Raw genomic sequence first — 17,546 nt, forward strand, 5'->3', positions numbered from 1 at the left:
GAAAAAGTAATCGTGTTACCGTGAGTCTGAAATACCACTAAACCTTATTCCTTGCTGCCTCCACTGAAAAAATTGTTTTAATAACTCTTTTTCACAAGGCAAGCTTTCTAAGGAATGCAACAATCTCATGATGGCAAACAAACTAGAGAGAACGCTCTATCTTCATATAACTTATTCGAGGAACCCATGAAAAATTAGTACGCAACTGGGCAGACATCTGCTAGCTACCAACACTGTTCAGACTTGTGGTGGAAAGCGTGTGAAGCGTGGGCAGCATTCTTCAATGAAGACTACGATAATGGCTACAATGAATGTAGAAAAGACATAAGATTTTTACCACGAGAGCCTGGATCATGTGGGTTTTGTTCCTTTTAAAATCCATCCCATATATCGGCATATCCAATCCTTAGAATTATTTCATGGGGTAAAGACCAGGAAATAAAGCAACTAATTAATAGTGTAATAAGCACTCAAGATGAATTTTTTAGGCCTAAATCATCTGGTGTGGATATTTACAAGGAACAGAAAAATTGAACTTCTCGCTTTCATTTGAGGTAGTAGAAGATGGCTTTGAGGTTGCTGTGACAGACAGCTTTCCTTGACTGTGCAGTTACAGTTTTAAAACAAAACATTTATCTACGAGTCAGGGAGGAACAGACTATATCAAGGGCAGCAATGACCACAATTCAGCGACAGAGATGCTCACAAAACTTGATCCCTAGTCGTGCTGATGGGCCTCTTTCAAAAGTCAAAGGGCTCAGAATCAAATAGAATTAGAAGATTCAGTTTTTATGATTAATATATCTGATACTATTTTGAAAGTCCTTTGCTTTTGTAAAGATCTTCACCTTTCATTTTACCTCGGAGTTGAATACACTGAACATAAATTAATGCGATCTATTTTAAAGTGAAATCCAGTCTCTTTCAAACATTTACAGTTTATAGTATGTGATCCCCTCGACCCTTCTAAAGAACATAATTGGACTCAGGTTCTCACCTTCTCCTGAAACGGCTGGCTTGGCTGCTGGAGACGCTACTCTCTTTAGACTAGCGGGACTTTCCGAAGAACCGGAATCGATGCTGAAAGAGGTTGGGGGAGAAAGGAGTTTAATGTTTACCTTCAAAGAAAATCATACAAATGACATTGATTTTCCTTTTTATTTTTCTTTTTAAGCTGTTTAACGTTTAAACTTTGAGCAATCTACAGCTGAGACCGTTGCTCTTGGGCTAAGTTAAAATACACAAGGTGCACAAGGCATGATTCTAGGCTCACATTCTTGTGTTTCAGCACTTGCAAGGCTGGGTGCACAGTCAGGGTATACTGGTCTATTTCAAAGCTTGAATGATAGATGCTTGTCCAGTATTTTTACTATTTTTTAAAATCTTCTTAAAGCTCATTATTTGCTTTGAACACCTACATGAACACAATAATTAAACATTCTTTATGTTAAAGGGTCCATGCCATAAGGTTCCTAACAAAAAAAGATAGTTCATTCTTTCCACTGTTTCCCCAAATGCTTTGGGCCTGTGGGTACTCATGTGCACCTGGCCCAGGACTGGGTACTAAGCATGAGGAGAGGCATTATCTGCCAACAAATCCGCAAGAATGTTCAAGGTCTTGGCGTAGAAGTCCCTCTTACAGAAGTCAATGAAAAACGAGACATACAGGCTTCCACAAGGGAAGAAAAAACTGACATTTATCTGTCAAGAGGCTGCCTTCTGTGGCTGCGTACTCTTAACTTTTGCAGTTAAAAGACCCAGAAGACAAAATAATCCTGCAGCCCTATCTGTGAATCTTAACTAATGCAAGCAGTAACTTCATGCCTAACATTGTTTTCATCTAATAGAAGCAGATAAACACACAAATACCTTGTAGATTTCCTTATGGGCCCTGAAATGAGTTTCACGTAAGACTTGGGGAACCAACCCTTCTGACCTTGAACTTCTCCAAACCACCACATGTCTTGCTGTTCCAGGACGGTGATGACATCGTTTTTGTTAAAATTTAAGTGGTTGTCTTTTTTGGCTCTCCAAGGATACAGGGCTTGCGCTTGTAGCCCCTCCACCTTCTCACCCTTGTGTGGAAATACATAAAGGACCTCTCATTACTCTGCGATCTGTTAGCAATTCAGGGCACACGAACACTGGCACGGACGCTCCTTTCCAGGAGGTGTACATGGGCACAGCACACACACAGCCACAAAGGACCCTGCTTCAGTGCCGCATGGGGGCTGGATGCTTCACCGTCTCTTAGTGATCACTTAGTTTCAAAAGGAGAGGCGAAAACCTGCCAACCTACCCCCAAGCCATTGTGTGGCCATCCAGAGCCCCCTAGCTGAACAAGCCAGGAGGTCGTATTTGTTTTGTGGCACCTGGCTGTGTGCCTTTCACATTTGGTTCTATTTTAACCCCCCAAGTTGCCCAGGGCCCCCCTCCCCCATTTCCAGTGTTTGGTGAAAGATTAATCAATACCGGAGCAGAAATCTTACAGAGCCTCAAAGGATAATTAACTGATATCTTCGTCTGGGTGGGCACAGGAAAAGATGCCCTGCGTTGGACTGTGCTTGTTTTAGCTCCTTTTTAGAGACGCAGCGGCTTGGCTGGCATAGCTCGACGGTAATCCATCACAAACATCTACACGCAAAGGCCACGTGGGGTTACAAAGATGAATAAAGTGCCACCTCTGCCTCCTCAAAATAATTTAGGGTAAAAGACTTTATTAACCGTAAAGCACTACACTAAAAGGTCAGTATGATATTATTAGCAAAGACGTCATAATTAACGGGAAAGAGAGAGAGATACACACAGGGACGTGTACCACCTGTCAGAATGAAATCGACTACAAAGAGGCTCCAGCTATTCGCTGTGGGAACAGAGAGAAAAAAGGAATGGCTTGTGCCTGAGGGCAACAGGGAACATTTCACAGAGGAGGCAGCACTGGAGTCGGGCCCTGCAGGACGACAAGGATTTTGCGGGCTAGGGCTTCGGAGGAAGAGCGCTCTGGGCCGAGGGCACAGCACGGGCAGAGGCCTCGAGGTGGTACATGGCCAAGGGTCCAGGAAGTGGAGCACCATTCCGGGGTGCGTGCGGCCTAGTTTCATGGAGGGGTGGAGGAGGAGGTGAGGCTGGAAAGGCAGGGTGAGGCATTTATTATCTTTTTAAAAACTGTAACATAAAACCATCACGATATCGTAAGATAACACACACACACACACACAAAAAGACGTCAACATTCAATCATCGATGAAAATGGACAGAAATAAGGACAACGCCCAAAGACAGTTCATTCAGAACCAACCTGTACTTGCCTCTAGAGGACACTTTGCTCTCAACACTGCATTGGGATTACGTACAGAGTATTTATGCCAGGTCGAACAGCCCGGGTGTCCATGTTTACGACTTCTATATCCTCGTCTTCCTGGGTCCTCATGATCTTAAACTGATGACATCCCTACCCCTTTCCATCTCCACTGTGCACTCGTTCAAAGCCCATATGTTCTCCACCTCCCATTCTCCTCTCTGGGGCTCGCAGGAACCCCCCCGCCCCCAACCCTAACGGCCTGGCAGCCCGCGGCTCTCTTTGCTGCTGAATCCCTCCAGCCTCCACTCATTTCTGGGCCAAGAAGAGACCCCAGGGTCAGCCATTTTGGCCGGATGGGCCCTCCCTGGAATTTCATAGACTCTCCTCCTGAAACGCCTTCCCTGTCCCTGCCTTGTCAACTTTCCCACGTGGAAATGTCCTAATAACCAGCCTGGGGCCGAACACAGCATGGACTCGGTCCGGCTGGAACCCCAAGCATGTCACTTACCAATTTTGTGACTTGGGACAACTGTTTAATCTCCCTAGGCCTCAGTTTCCACATTATAAAACAGAGACACTTTGGCTTAAGAGAGTTTAATAAATGCATCCCTCGTGTTGCTGTGACAGTAATAACTCCAATAGTAGCAGCTTCTATAACTATCGCTATTTCTGGTCCCAAACTGTGACGTAAGCATCGTTGCGGAAAGTGGAGACAAAGTGCAGAGACGACCAGTTACAGATTCAGGTTCCATCCAGCCAAGCAAACCTTTGCTCTTCGCTCACTTCCAACTGTGTGCACTCTGCCAGCCCTCAGGGTCCCCTCCCAAGGATGCTGCCACCTGACCTCCTTTCTCTCCTTTCTCTCTCTCTGGCCTCTCCTCCCCCTTCCTCTCCCAGAAGAAGGATCCCGTCTTCTTTCTGCAGCTTGAATGTCATTTCCATCCCACACCATTTCGTTCCTGGTGCTCGTCTCTAGTGCTTCCCTCTCTCCTCGGTGCCCTCCCTCCCTGCCACAGAGCTCCTACTTGCTCCCCCTCCACTCCCCCAGCCCTGTGCCACTGGTTTACCCTCCTCCTTCCCAGGCCACAAGTACACTCCTCTCGCGGAACGCTCTCTGCCCTGATCCTCACCACCCCCCTTTCTGCAAACAGCAGAGCCGGGACAGAAGCACAGGGAAGGAGCGTGTCCAGCCGCGGGCTCCTGCTCCTCACCCAGATCGGAGAACACACACGCTCCGCTTATTTTCCATTTACTTGCTCTGTTCTCTCCTTGTTGAAGATCTCGCGCATTTCCTCGGAGCCGACCTATGTTCCAACTACCTGTCAGGCGGGACCACCTGGTGCCCCACTTTCATCTTCAACTTAACACGCCTAAAACCCAACTCCTCCCGCCAACTAAAAACCTCTCTCTGTGCCCTCCTTGCTTGTCTTTGAGGCCAAATCCTTTTCTCGATCTGGACCGCGTTCCTTTCCTTTGGCTCCAACGGGGGCGTGTCTCCGTCCTTGGCTGCTGACAGCTCGACGCCCTCGGCTCGAACCTCCCCACAAACCTGCTGTTCTCACATCAGAAACTGTGCCTGACCCCTGACTGCCTGCCAGATGGGCATTTGCTCTGTTTGGTTTGATTATTTATAGACATTTCATCGCTTTAGCTTTATCGTAGTAAGTAAAATACTGCTTTATTGTATTGGGTAGCAATATTCAGAACTACTTTATCCTTTCAGAAACACTTTCTTAGCCAAGCATTTAAGAGCTTCCCATTGACTTATAATCAGTCAATGTGTTTTCTGATACTCAGTGGTCTCCCCAGAAACACTTTCTTAGCCAAGCATTTAAGAGCTTCCCATTGACTTATAATCAGTCAATGTGTTTTCTGATACTCAGTGGTCTCCCCAAATTGACTGGCCCGTGCTTTTCCCCAAACACTCTCCTCTCCTACTTTAAAGCGTCTCCTCACAGAATCTGCTGGCTGCTAGGCCAGCCTGCTCCACTTCCTACTAAAATCGACCCATTGTAAGATGCCACTCAAATGCCACTTCCCCAGCGAAGCTTCCCTGGTCAACCTGTGCGGGAGATCACCCTCCTCTGAACTCTTTTCAGGCCCCTCGATGCTGTCGGGAAAACGTGAACCGAACCCTGCACTGCCAACTGCCCCACGTGCGTACAAACAACCCGGCCAATAAGCACTTGCCAAATGTGCTGCCGCTGTACACAGCATGTATACACACGCACACCCACTGACTGCTCTCACCTGGCCTAAGACAGGGGATGGAGACGAGCCTGTGGCCGTGGCTGGAGTGAAGGCTGACCTCTGCCGTAGCTGGCCTGCACTTGGGACGGTGAGTGAGGGCTGGGCTGCCCACGCATCCCAGTTGTCGGTTTCTGGCTTCTCATTCGTGCTGGTGGGCCACCTGGAAGGAAAAGTAGGCCTCCGTGAGAAGTACTTCCTGAGGTGCCAGCTTTTCACCTGCAGCAGATGCAGACGCAGACCCAGTACATTTATGGGGCTTTCTAAAGTTCAGAAACATCTGGGGCACCTGGGTGGCCGAGTCGGCTAAGTGTCAGACTTTGGCTCAAGTGACGATCTCAGAGTGTGTGAGTTCGAGCCTGGCATCGGGCTGTCTCGGCCGTCGGCACACAGGCTGCTTCAGATCCTCTGCCCCCCTCTCTCTCTGCCCCTCACCTGCTCCCCTACATTCTCGCCCTCTCTCAAAAATAAGCAAACACATGAAAAATAAATAGGGGTGCCTGGGTGGCTTAGTCAGTTAAGCATCTGACTTCCACTCGGGTTATGATCTCACAGTTCGTGAGTTTGAGTCCTGCTTTGGGTGAGCTCGAGCCCCAATCTGGGCTCTGCACACACTCTCTCTCTGTCTCTCTCTCTCTCTCTGCACCTTGTGGGATTCTTTCAGTCTCACTCTCTGTACCTCGCTCACTCACGCACTCTCTCTAAAATAAACAATTGAATAAATAAGTATTCTTAAAAAAAAAAAAAGGTTCAAGAACATGATGGGGAGGAAAGAGCCTTAGACTTGGGTTTGAATCTGAGCTTCACTAGCGATGAACCTCAGGCAAATTATGATAGTTTCTCTGAATCTTCACTTCTCATTGATAAAATGGGAACAACATTCTGCCACTTTGGTTAGTGGTGAGGGTCACATGAAATACGGGATAGCGTCTCTTTGCAACTCTAAAGCACCAGAGAAGCATCCTCACACAACGATCACGGTCATTTGTGGCAACAACAGTGCAATCAGCAAAAAAGAAGTTACACACCACATGCGAACACATGCCAGTCTGGCAGCTGGTGCTTAACTCCGTTTGTCTGTCCTGTCCATCCCGCTGCAAGCACCAGGCCTATGTCGAGCCACCAGGGTAACTGCAGGTGGAATCCTGACAGTGACCAGTTGTGCTGGGTCTCAGGGGCAGTTTTGATTTTGTGAATTTTTTAATGTTAACTATGTGCATCTGTGTGACTGCAGATCCACATGTAATTTACTTTTTACATCTTTGTAAGACATAAACACGTTTGAAAATCAAAATAATTCCTTTGTTGGACTGCACATCCTGATTCTGGGTTTAGAAAATAAGATGCCCCCTCATGACAGCCGGAGAACCGCACAGCACACGTTTATCGAGGAAGACTGTCACAATGACCGATCACAGCAGAACAAAATCCTGGAAAACACGGTATTTATCTTCTACATTAGCCTAAGCTTCAGTTTTAAAAAGTCCGAACTTTTTTTTTTTTTTTTAATTTTTTTTAACGTTTTATTTTTGAGACAGAGAGAGACAGAGCATGAACGGGGGAGGGGCAGAGAGAGAGGGAGACAAAGAATCGGAAGCAGGCTCCAGGCTCTGAGCCATCAGCCCAGAGCCCGACGCGGGGCTCGAACTCACGGACCGCGAGATCGTGACCTGAGCTGAAGTCGACCACTTAACCGACTGAGCCACCCAGGTGCCCCAAAAAGTCCGAACTTTTTAACGAGATCAAGAGAGGAATGGAGAGTTTCAACTTGGAACCATGCTAAAGGAAGGCTACTTCTAAGCAGAAACTAGACAGGGAGGACCTTTCTTAGCACCTTCAACCTTTTACATGAAAATCGGAGCAGGAAAAACTTGCTTTGTCTTACATCCTTCCTTCCACTTCCTCTGCTGTTGGTCACCATGTTCCTTTCTCTGCTCTGTGTGAGCCATCTGATCTGTCTCTAGCAGGACTTGACTCCTTACCTTCCATTTGTTTTTTCTGAAAGATGATTAGGCTTGAAAAAGAAATTACAAGAGTGAAATTACTTATCACTCTTACTTGGATGCTTGCATAAAATATTTTTAGACAACTGTACGTGTAGATCATGGTCCTGTAGCTAGAAGTGTGGACAGCAGCTTCCTTTATCATTTCAAACCTCTGCTTACAGTTTTTAATGCTATTTCCTGATGCCCAAGGGCGTGGCACTCACAATGGCCAAGAGCACACATATCTTTGCTCACAGGTACGTGTGCACAAGACTGATGACAGAGGAAAGCTTTAAAGGAAACAGCTTTCTATCTTATTCAGAACCACATGACTGAATTCAATTTCTGTTTCTGACCAGCAAAAAAGTGCTGTTTACATGCAGGAAATGACTCTATTTGCTGACTGCCCTGGATGTCAAACAGATTATTAGGAAATGGTATTTCTCCATTTCTTCTACAAGAATGAAAGATACAAATTACTGAACGCAACGAGATAACAGGCTTTATTTTGTCCCAGGGCATACCACTGCTGAGCAATGAAATAATTAAATTGAGTTCAGACAGCATAATCCACAATTTGCCAGTAGAGTGGTCAGGGAGAGAGGTAACGAAAATCAGCCTGCTCCTTTACACAGAGGTACAGCCCAAAGCTCTAAGAATACTTTAAAAAGATTACTAAGTGAGGAGTTCAAAACTCCTCAGGAACAGTGTGTCTATACATACGTGGAACTGAAATCAGCCCAGTTGTTGGGGGTCGTGGAGGGCTCTGGAGCGGTCACAGCCACAGGAGCGGGGGTCTCACGCACGGCCAGTTTGGGTGCAGGGGTAGAGGTCGTGTCGGGCCCAGGTTTGACTGGAGCAGGAACCTCGTTTTCTGGGATTTTCTCTGCATAGTTTGCAGGGAACCATCCTGTCTTTCCTTTTAATTCTCCGCCAAGCCAGCCCGGTTCTCCAGTTTGGCTTTCATCCACCTGCAGGAAAGTCACAAAGTTTAACACAAGTGGAGCTAAATCAACCCCCGGAAAGACACCACGCTCTCCACCAGGACAAAGCCCCAAGCCTCTGACCCTGTCGCACGCTGCACAGACATTTCTTCACCCTATGCTAGTCTCAGTGTCTGGAAAAATGGTCTCTAAACATTAACTCTAAAAAAACAGTACGTGTTGTAATTGAAGTTCTCATTCTTTGTGCTTTTTTAAACCTTTTTTGTTTCTTTTTCTAGCAATGGTAGTTAAGATAAAGTGACTAAAGTCCTCAGGCTCATAGTTTAAATTTTTAAAGTTCCCTGGAATTGGAAAGTGATCTGATAGCATTCATCACTCAGGAAGTCATGCAGTTATTAAAAACTAATTTAACTAGGGTTTATTATTTAAAATGGAAAGCAAAGGATGTAATCAACAGTAATCAGTATTCTAAAAATCTCGAATGGGGCGCCTGGGTGGCTCAGTCGGTTGAGTGTCTGACTCTCGATTTTGGCTCAGGTCATGACCCCAGGGTCATGGGTTCGGGTCCCAAGTCAGGCTCCGTGCTGAGTATGGAGCCTGCTTGGGATTCATTCTCTCTCTCTCTCTCTCTCCACCCCCCTCCTCCCACTCTCTCAAATTAAAAAAATAATAATAAATTTAAAAAAAACCTTTAAATTTCTCTAATAACTAAGCAGTGTTTATTCAGCACACAGATAAGAACGATACAAACACAGTCTTAGTTTCCTTGGGAACCAAAGGTGACCTTAAGCCATTTAAAAGCTCCGTAGACACATGATGAGAAAATCCGGAAAGTGGTTATTCACAGCAACAGTGAATTTTATTAATAAGGTCCCATAGTTTTCTTTATATAAATTTAACTTTAACGTCCTAAAAGTGCACATGAGAATACAGAAAGCTGCTGTTTAAAACTCTCGCAGAGGCTATTTATTCCATCAAGTGCTTTTAATGTTTGCATTTTAATTCAGATTTAAAAAGATCATTCAAAACCACCAGAATGGTTCTACCAATCTTTATGAGTTACCCCCACAATTTTATGAGCCACATGAGAATGACTTTGGAGGAAAATTACATTCTCCACCTCAGGGACCCCTTAATGTCAGGGGCAAAAGCAATTTTTAAAACTGCGAATTCTCCAAAAAGGAGTTCCCCGAGATAAACAGCCACACTGCTTCAGAGGTTTTATTTTTTGCTTTATAGTTCTGATATTCTTGCTAACACTGACATCAGATGTGAACACATTGGTCACTTTTCATTCAACTCCCCCACACTGTTTTGTCCTTACGTTCCTTTTTCTGGGCAGCCCCACTCTTTCCCTAGATGAGGATTTAAGATGACATTTTCTTCCACTTGGATTTTATGCTAAACTCAAATGACTAGAAATGCCTTTCTTTCTTCATTTATATTTATTAGTGATTATGACACATTTCAATATTGCCACAGCTTTGCACTGGAAACAGCCGTTTCTAGGCCAGATGGTGCCAGGGGCTCCCCAACTCCTCAGCAAGTTCAACAGTCAAGCTCCCATCCCCCTCCACTCATTCTAGGACCAAAGGTGAGCCTAACACACTAACCTGAGCCTGACACAGTCACTTAGCCTCAAGACAGAAAGGTGTCATCATGATCAGGAGTAGGGCACTGCAATTAGACTGCCCCCATTTAAATACTAGTTCTACGATTTATTAACTGGGACTGGGCAACCTTCATCTCCTAGTGCCTCAGCTTGTTTGTCTGAAAGGGGGATAATAATAGTACCCGTCTTACTAGGGTGACTATGAGGATTGTTAAATAGTTAAAACCCTGCCTGGCATATGAGAAGTGTTTAATGATAGACTTTTAAAAGCCATCTTTCCTGTTGTCCACCTCTGACTCTGTACTGGAGTTCTCTCATTTGGGCTTTTGTCCTGGTCCTTACCCTCACTTTAGGTAACACTCTCCAGTTCTCGGTATGGGGCGTTCTCTGCTCTAGGAACCTGCCTGGGACCTGTAGGGTTTGCTTTCTTGCCAGCAGTAATTCTCTAGGGGCTGGAGTTCAATCCTTGACCATGGCCTGTCGGAAACTTCGACTGGTCTGTCCAGGTAGGACCTCCTCAAACGTCAGCTGCTTTGCTCGATTATGTCCTATAATTTACTGTCATTCCTTCGAGACACAGGGTCTTACCTGGTTAACAAGACTTTTGGTGTTGACATCTAGAACTGGATCCGAAGCCCCAACGAAATGTCCTGCCCTGTGGGCAGGTCTAGCTTGTACCCTAGTTAGCTGATCGCACCCAGCCCCCTTCTCCTGATAAGAACAGAAAGCACACTACAGAAAGTACGCTTCACTGCTGAAAGGAGTTTCATATACTTAAGAAGGGAGGAAGATGCCACATCAGCCTCTTATCTGGTCAAACAAGAGTTTCTCCATCATTCAGGGTAATAGTGAAATCAGCTGTTCCCTTTTAACCAAGGAAATTCACTGGTCAACTTTGACCAAACGATAGTCTCAATTAGCCTGATTTGTTCTAATACGAATCCATTAATTTTAATGAATGACTTAATTTTCAGATTCAGAGGATATAATAAAAATTCACTCTTAACATTACATTAACCACTTAGAAAAAGCACAAGGTTTCATAGGAAAGGGAGAAATAGTTCCTCCTGGATTTGGGAAACTTTAGCCCAAATGCCAATCCAGTTGTGGAAAGACAGTACATAAGACTAGAATAGAACGAGAACAGTTAGGCACACAAACTTTGTGACATGGCTGGCTATAATGTGGACTTTAACATATATAAAGTAAATTCATTTATTGGTGCCTAAAAGTCAGGGGGTTCTGAAATCTTAACAGGGTCAGTCTTAATACAATTTCACTTAACCAGCCCCACTGCAACACCTCAAAGCATTTGGAGTCAATCTAGTAGAACCTTATCAAAGTGGGAAACGCAAATCCCAGATAGTTCACAACCATCTGGAATGTCACAGATCTAGCATACAAAATGTTAACATACACTGTATGCTGTAGGGCTTGGATGCAACAGTCAAATGCTCATAGCAGCTGTCAGGGTCAAGGACACATGGCTGAAGCCCGATACCATTACATCTCTTCTCTCAAGGCTTCTATGCTTCATGTCTGCTAAAATTCATTTGGTAGCCCAAATATTTCTAAAACCTCTTACCTTGTCACAAAGAAGGGAAATAGAAATTCCCTCTCCCCTCACAATGACACAGAACAAGGACGGCAAAGAGATTTAAACTGTGTACAGACTCAGACCAGCCAGTGTGGCTGTCTGGGATGTGGTAAGGAGTATGGGGGGTAGCACGTGTTTCATGCATTTGCCAGCCTGGAAACAGAACGTTTCCCCCCAAACTTTTGGGTTAGAATATTAAAATAGCTTTCTAAAGCTCTAATCCAGGAAATTCTTCCTCTGTTGTAACTATTCAACCCTGCCCTTGCAGCACAAAAGCAGCTGTAGGCAATACACAAATGAATAAGTCTGTGTTCAAATAAAACTTTATTACAAAACAGGAAGTGGGCCACATGTGGACCACTGCTGGAATCGTAATGTACTGGTTCCTCAAAAAAGTAAGGATACTATGACCAATTGTTACTAAACAAGCCACCCTCAGAAATCGAAGGAAGGCAGGAAAGGAAAGGTATTGACTATATTAAAAAAAAAAAAAAAATCTCCATCAAGAGAAAAAAAAAAAGAAAAACTATGAGTGTAAGAAGATAAACAATCTTCAGAATGAACTGAACTGGTTGAGGGCTGACAACCACTGAAGAGTGTCTTTTTTTTTTTTTTAAAGCTATTTCTAAGATGGTATTTTCCAGAAATGATTTAGGATTAGTCTTGACAGGAAAAAGGCATTAGGTTAGATCAGTGGTTCCTGTTAGTGACTGCCTAACAGAACGAACCACTTGGAGAAGATTTTGAATCCTGTATTTGGAATAAAGTTTCCAGAGTCTCTGGGGGTGAGCCCTGGAATGGGTGGTTTTTTTAAAACTCCTGAGCCGTTCTGATGTACTCAGTCCTACACCACCTGGACCTGCTGAGTTAGATGATCAGCCTGTGCTCTTAAGACAAACTTCAACAAAATGGCAGCGAGCAAAGAAAGGTCTTCTAATTTCGTATGCTATTCCAATGCATTATGGATGTCAAATGTGATTTAGTCATCCTCCAAATACTGGGACCTTCAGATCAGAGATAGGCCATATCAATCTTCACAGTATCTAAGCCCTAGCTATCAAGGTCAAACTCATTTAAGAAGCTTCCATTAAGAAGTTCTTCCCTGAGCATATCGGTTCATTCTGATTCCTTTCCTCTTAAGTTCCTAGCAGAGTTAGTAAGAATTCCCTGAGAACTTCATCAGGCATTGGCTTTTTCATGTGTTTCTTCCTACCTTTCTAAAAAGATTTGAAACATCAATGGCAGACATCCTCTTGTATTTCTTTATATTATGAACAATATTTATTATAGGATGATATATAAGACAGCACTTTAATTTTTGTTAACCATGAAAAATTTTTTTTGGGGGAAAACTGGACACCAAGTTTTTTCAAGAACAAAACACTTTTTAGAGCTCCCTCCAAGACTGCCTATGCTAAAAAAAGGATATGTTAGGTTTTTATAATCTAACCAGTATAGTCAGCTATTTTTTAAGGAAGTTTGAGAAATCTGAGAATCTTATGATTACTGCGCCCACAAAAATAAGTGAACTCCTGATTATTCAACTAAGAGATTGATAGTAATGTTCTACTACATATTTTCATGACCATGTTTCTTGACCTCAAACTGTAGGGAATAAAAAATCTGTTTCTATCCCATGTCAATTTCTGTAGTTTTTGCACTGACTTGTTAATAACCTCAGGAAGATAATCTAGTTGAATGTCATTTGGGGTGTCATGTTACATTGTGTGCTATAAAATGAAGACACTGCTGCTGTCCCTTCAGCAAGCCAGTAAATTATGCCTAGCAGTACACATTCCACATTTCATTGTATATTTGGGATGTCTGACATAGATAAAGCAAATACCATTCCAGGACTGGGTGGACATTCTCTGTTATACTTGTCAAAGTTGGATTAATTTCAGTGTTTCATTTAAAAATTACAAATGTTGATACATTTGTAAATATGAAAATAATACAAAAGTACAAAAAATTAAACATGAAAACCCCTCTTTACTGCCCAGCAGTAACCAATGTTAATGGTTTCATGTCTGTATTTCAGGACTTGAACTACATACACAAAAACATTCACATGTACACACACACACACACACACAATATTTTATTTAACCAAAATGCAATTACACTGTGCATATTGTTTCTGCTTTTTTTTTTTTTTTTTTTTTTTACTGGTGAGCTTATCTGTATATGTAGATCTATACGATTTTTTAAAAACATCTTGATCATACTGTTTAGCTATATCATAATTTATTCAAACTACTCCCTTGCTATACTGGGATGTTCCTTTTTTGCTTTTACCAACAATGCTGCAGTGAAGATCCACATGCACATATATTTGTGCAAATGCCAAAAACCAGTCTAACAGAGGGAGAATAACAGAATTTCTGGGTCAAGGGGAATAAGAATTTGAAATTTGAATAGGCATTGTCGAATTGCTTCTCAAATAGCTTAGCCAATTCATACAATCGTGCTGACAGTGTATATTACAACGACTTTCCTACACTTTTGACAAAGCGGGATATTACCAAACTTTTAAACTTGCTCAGTTGAGAAATGAAAAATGCTGTTTTTTTTTTTTTAACCTGCATTTCCTGATTGCCAATGAGATAAAGCCTCTTTTTATATATTTTTAGAATCATTTGCTTTTCTTCTTTTTACTATCTCCTCATATCCTTGGACAACTTTTATAATTTGTGGGTTTCTTTCATATTAACTTTTTGGAGTCTTTATTATGGATGTATTTTGCAATATACAAGTATAAATTATTTTACATTGTCAAATCTGTCCATTTTTATCATTCATGGCTTCTGGTTTTAGCTCAAAAAGGTACTTCTTTGCCGGGAAATTATTCCAATATTCCCCTTTAAAAAAATTAAGAATTTTATCTTCTAAGCTTAAACTACCTGGAACTTAATTTTTGTCTGTACTCTGAGACAGAGATTTGACCTTATAATTGCCAAACACACAGCCTTCAAGTTAGTCCTTAAATGGAATCTAGCACAGAGAAATCTGGTACACATACTTTTATACCTCTTTTTTCTCTGTTTTCTTTTTTAAGCACAACCTACTGTACAAACTCAAAACATGTTTCTACTTCCACGATAACACCCAAAGGTATGTGTACTTACACAGAATCAAAGCGACTTAAAAGAAGAAAACACTTAATGAGATGTAGACTTCCTGACAGTTACATAGACTTACCCATTCCCCTTTAACCTCCACCAGGAAAGCAAAGGTTTGAAAGCAAGGCAAAATATGTTTAATGAAATGTTTTATTTTTACAGTATATCTAAACTCTATTCATCTAGTCAAGAGGGTGGTTAACTAGCCAATTTGAGGAAAAGTATCATTGTAACAAGACTATGTTTCCAAAGAATACCAATATTTTCTCAGTATAGATCATCTGTAACACTTCTTCATTGTAACATTTTGTAACGCTTCCTTATCTGGACAAGAGAACACTACTTTTCTGTACCTGGTGTTGCAACAAAATCCAGTTTCAAAACATCAGGCTCTTTTTTTTTTTTTTTCCAGTGTAAAAAAACAAAAAAACACGCTTTGTTATGAGGCCCTATCTGATGTCACCTTGTACTCTCACAAGTTTTAGATTCCTGGTGTCATATTTTATATATTTTAACAATTCAAATGCTTTAAAAGCCACAATAGTTCAAAGACGAGGCTGCACAAATAAAGCTGCTTCAGGCCTAGCAAACACAGCACGGGAAAGAGTCAGTGGTGACGGGGCGGCCTTGAATCACCGTTCATGTGTATGAGTGTGGTGCCTCCGCCAAAGAGAAAGAGAGGCTCTTTCTGCAAAGAGTGAGTAAGGCTGGCACCCAGGCATTCAAATAGTTTGCTGAATGGAGGCTGGACTATATTTGAAGAGGGTTTGTGATTGTTACGGAGATTCTGACTTCTGAAGAATCTGGATATTGGTCTTGATTCTCTTATTTCTAGCCCATGACAGGTAAGGAAAAAAACTATCAGAAAAAAAGGGAGAAATGATTGATATCTCTGAATACCAAACACACTGTTCTTTCTACATATTTTGGTTCACTAAAGATCGTATTTTCTCCACCCAGAGATCTGATGTATACGTGCAAGAGGAACACGTAAGTAAGGGTGCAATGACCTCTACAACATTTTTAGTCCGAAGACATGTAATACCAGTATGAGAAGCATGCTTATCTCAATCTTTGACTTTCATAGTTCTTTTAAAATTCGGAACCATTCCCATCTTTAAACAAACAAAAAACGCCCGACAGTAAGTGATATAAAGTATGACCATTTCTAAGACTCTTATTCTTAAGTTATTAACTAGGTGCAGGAACTACTGTTCTCTTTAGAAAGTGACTTCGGTCAACCACATTGCTTCATTCCTTCTTAAACTGGTTACTATAGTTTGAGTTACACTCATAAGATTATATTTAACTATTACTGTAATTAAAGAAAATAAACTTTGACAAAGCAAAATTCCAAACTCTTTTATCTGCTCATTTGCAGAATAAGAAGGCAGATTCACTGTATGTAATTCATGGCTCTTCACACAATTCAACGATCACACAAAGGGGAAAAAAGATGCACTGATCCGAAAATATAGAAGTTATCATTGGCAATTACGAAAATGATGATAAAGCATTTTGCACTGAAAACTATGTCTTAAGGACTATTCATAATATGTAAGTGGTAATCTAAACTCTGAAATTACCAGACCTTTATAGATTTAAAAACATGCCAAGGCTGTGATAACAACCCATTTTCTCTAACACCTCTATTTTAAAGTGATGTTAGGATACATTTCTAAATACCATCTTTCATTCTGATAGGAAAGGACGACTGAGCCCATACTTCAAAAGTCCAGATGCTGGATTACTGGATTTCATACTCGGTGACAATTTCACGCTGTCAAATAAAGTGCAGGAGGAGGACAGTTGCTAATCATTGACAGAAATCACACTTTGATGGGAGTCTTTCTTACCATTACTATATCTCCGGGCTGGATCGTGATCTCATCATGACTTCTGGATTCAAAGGGATAGAGCGCTCGGTAATACACCACCTTTACATTCTCCTGTGCGGAAATTGTAAGTGGGCCTTTTTCTATTTCCAAAACAGCGGGGAGAAGGGAACAAAAATAAAACATTACACGGAACACATATGCATGACAACAAGCCAAATGAATGACCTCTGCTCTACTGTGGCCCTTACCATCTGAACAAGTTCCATCTATTCAAGAAATTTCTGAAGCACATACTTAGTGCCTAAGGAGAGCCAAATCTGATGTCAGCAACTCAAACCCATCCGAGTCCACTGGCCGATGCTCCCTGAACAAAGGCCATCCCAACGCCAAGTGCAGTGAGGCTGTGTTAGGTCCCTGTAGAACAGCCTCCCGGCTCAGGCTCCAGCAGTGCACATCTGTAAAGCATCAATCCCCCTCTTCTCCACCCAGGGTGCCGAGTACAATGCAGCAGCTAGAATGTGACCCCCGAACTGAATCAGCCAAGAAGAAAACTCCTTTGGCAGAAAGTAAAGCAGCACAACTCTCCAGACTAAGAGACACGGAAATGTCGATGTTTTAGGTCCCTAAAGCAATCATATAAAATGTAAGTGCCGATTTCACCAAGAACAATTATTATTGATAATCCCTGGTGAAGTAAGTCTTCCTCTACATTTCCCAGGGGAGGGGAAGTGAGCCAAAAGACAGAACTTGTATGAAAATAATTTAGATTTCAAGTAAAAGTTTTCAAAAATGCATGCAAGCAGAAGACATTTTGGCTTCTGGCTAAAACTTAACAATATCTAACCACAGCCCTCAGAACTTTATACCCTAGAGCTGCAAGTATTTAGACACACATCTATT

The 17,546-nt window shown here is 42.4% G+C and overlaps 1 protein-coding gene across 7 annotated transcripts in view; it reads right to left on the bottom strand.

Moving 5' to 3' along the window:
• The window catches only part of ITSN1 (intersectin 1), a 217,705-nt gene that overhangs the window by 61,957 nt on the left and 138,202 nt on the right, over positions 1-17,546 (bottom strand). For all 7 annotated transcript variants that reach the window (XR_006192990.1, XM_042903100.1, XM_042903097.1 and 4 more), the window contains exons 19-23: positions 16,665-16,786; positions 8,257-8,504; positions 5,552-5,711; positions 1,870-2,075; positions 998-1,080 (exon numbers count right to left, since the gene is read on the bottom strand). Coding sequence is in view for 6 of the 7 variants with exons in the window: in XM_042903100.1 (XP_042759034.1) it covers positions 998-1,080; positions 1,870-2,075; positions 5,552-5,711; positions 8,257-8,504; positions 16,665-16,786 (819 nt within the window). In the remaining variant the exon portion in view is untranslated. The remainder of the gene's footprint in view (positions 1-997; positions 1,081-1,869; positions 2,076-5,551; positions 5,712-8,256; positions 8,505-16,664; positions 16,787-17,546) is intronic.

This window comes from Panthera leo, chromosome C2 (assembly GCF_018350215.1).
Source record: "Panthera leo isolate Ple1 chromosome C2, P.leo_Ple1_pat1.1, whole genome shotgun sequence".
NCBI classification, from domain to species: Eukaryota; Metazoa; Chordata; class Mammalia; order Carnivora; family Felidae; genus Panthera; species Panthera leo.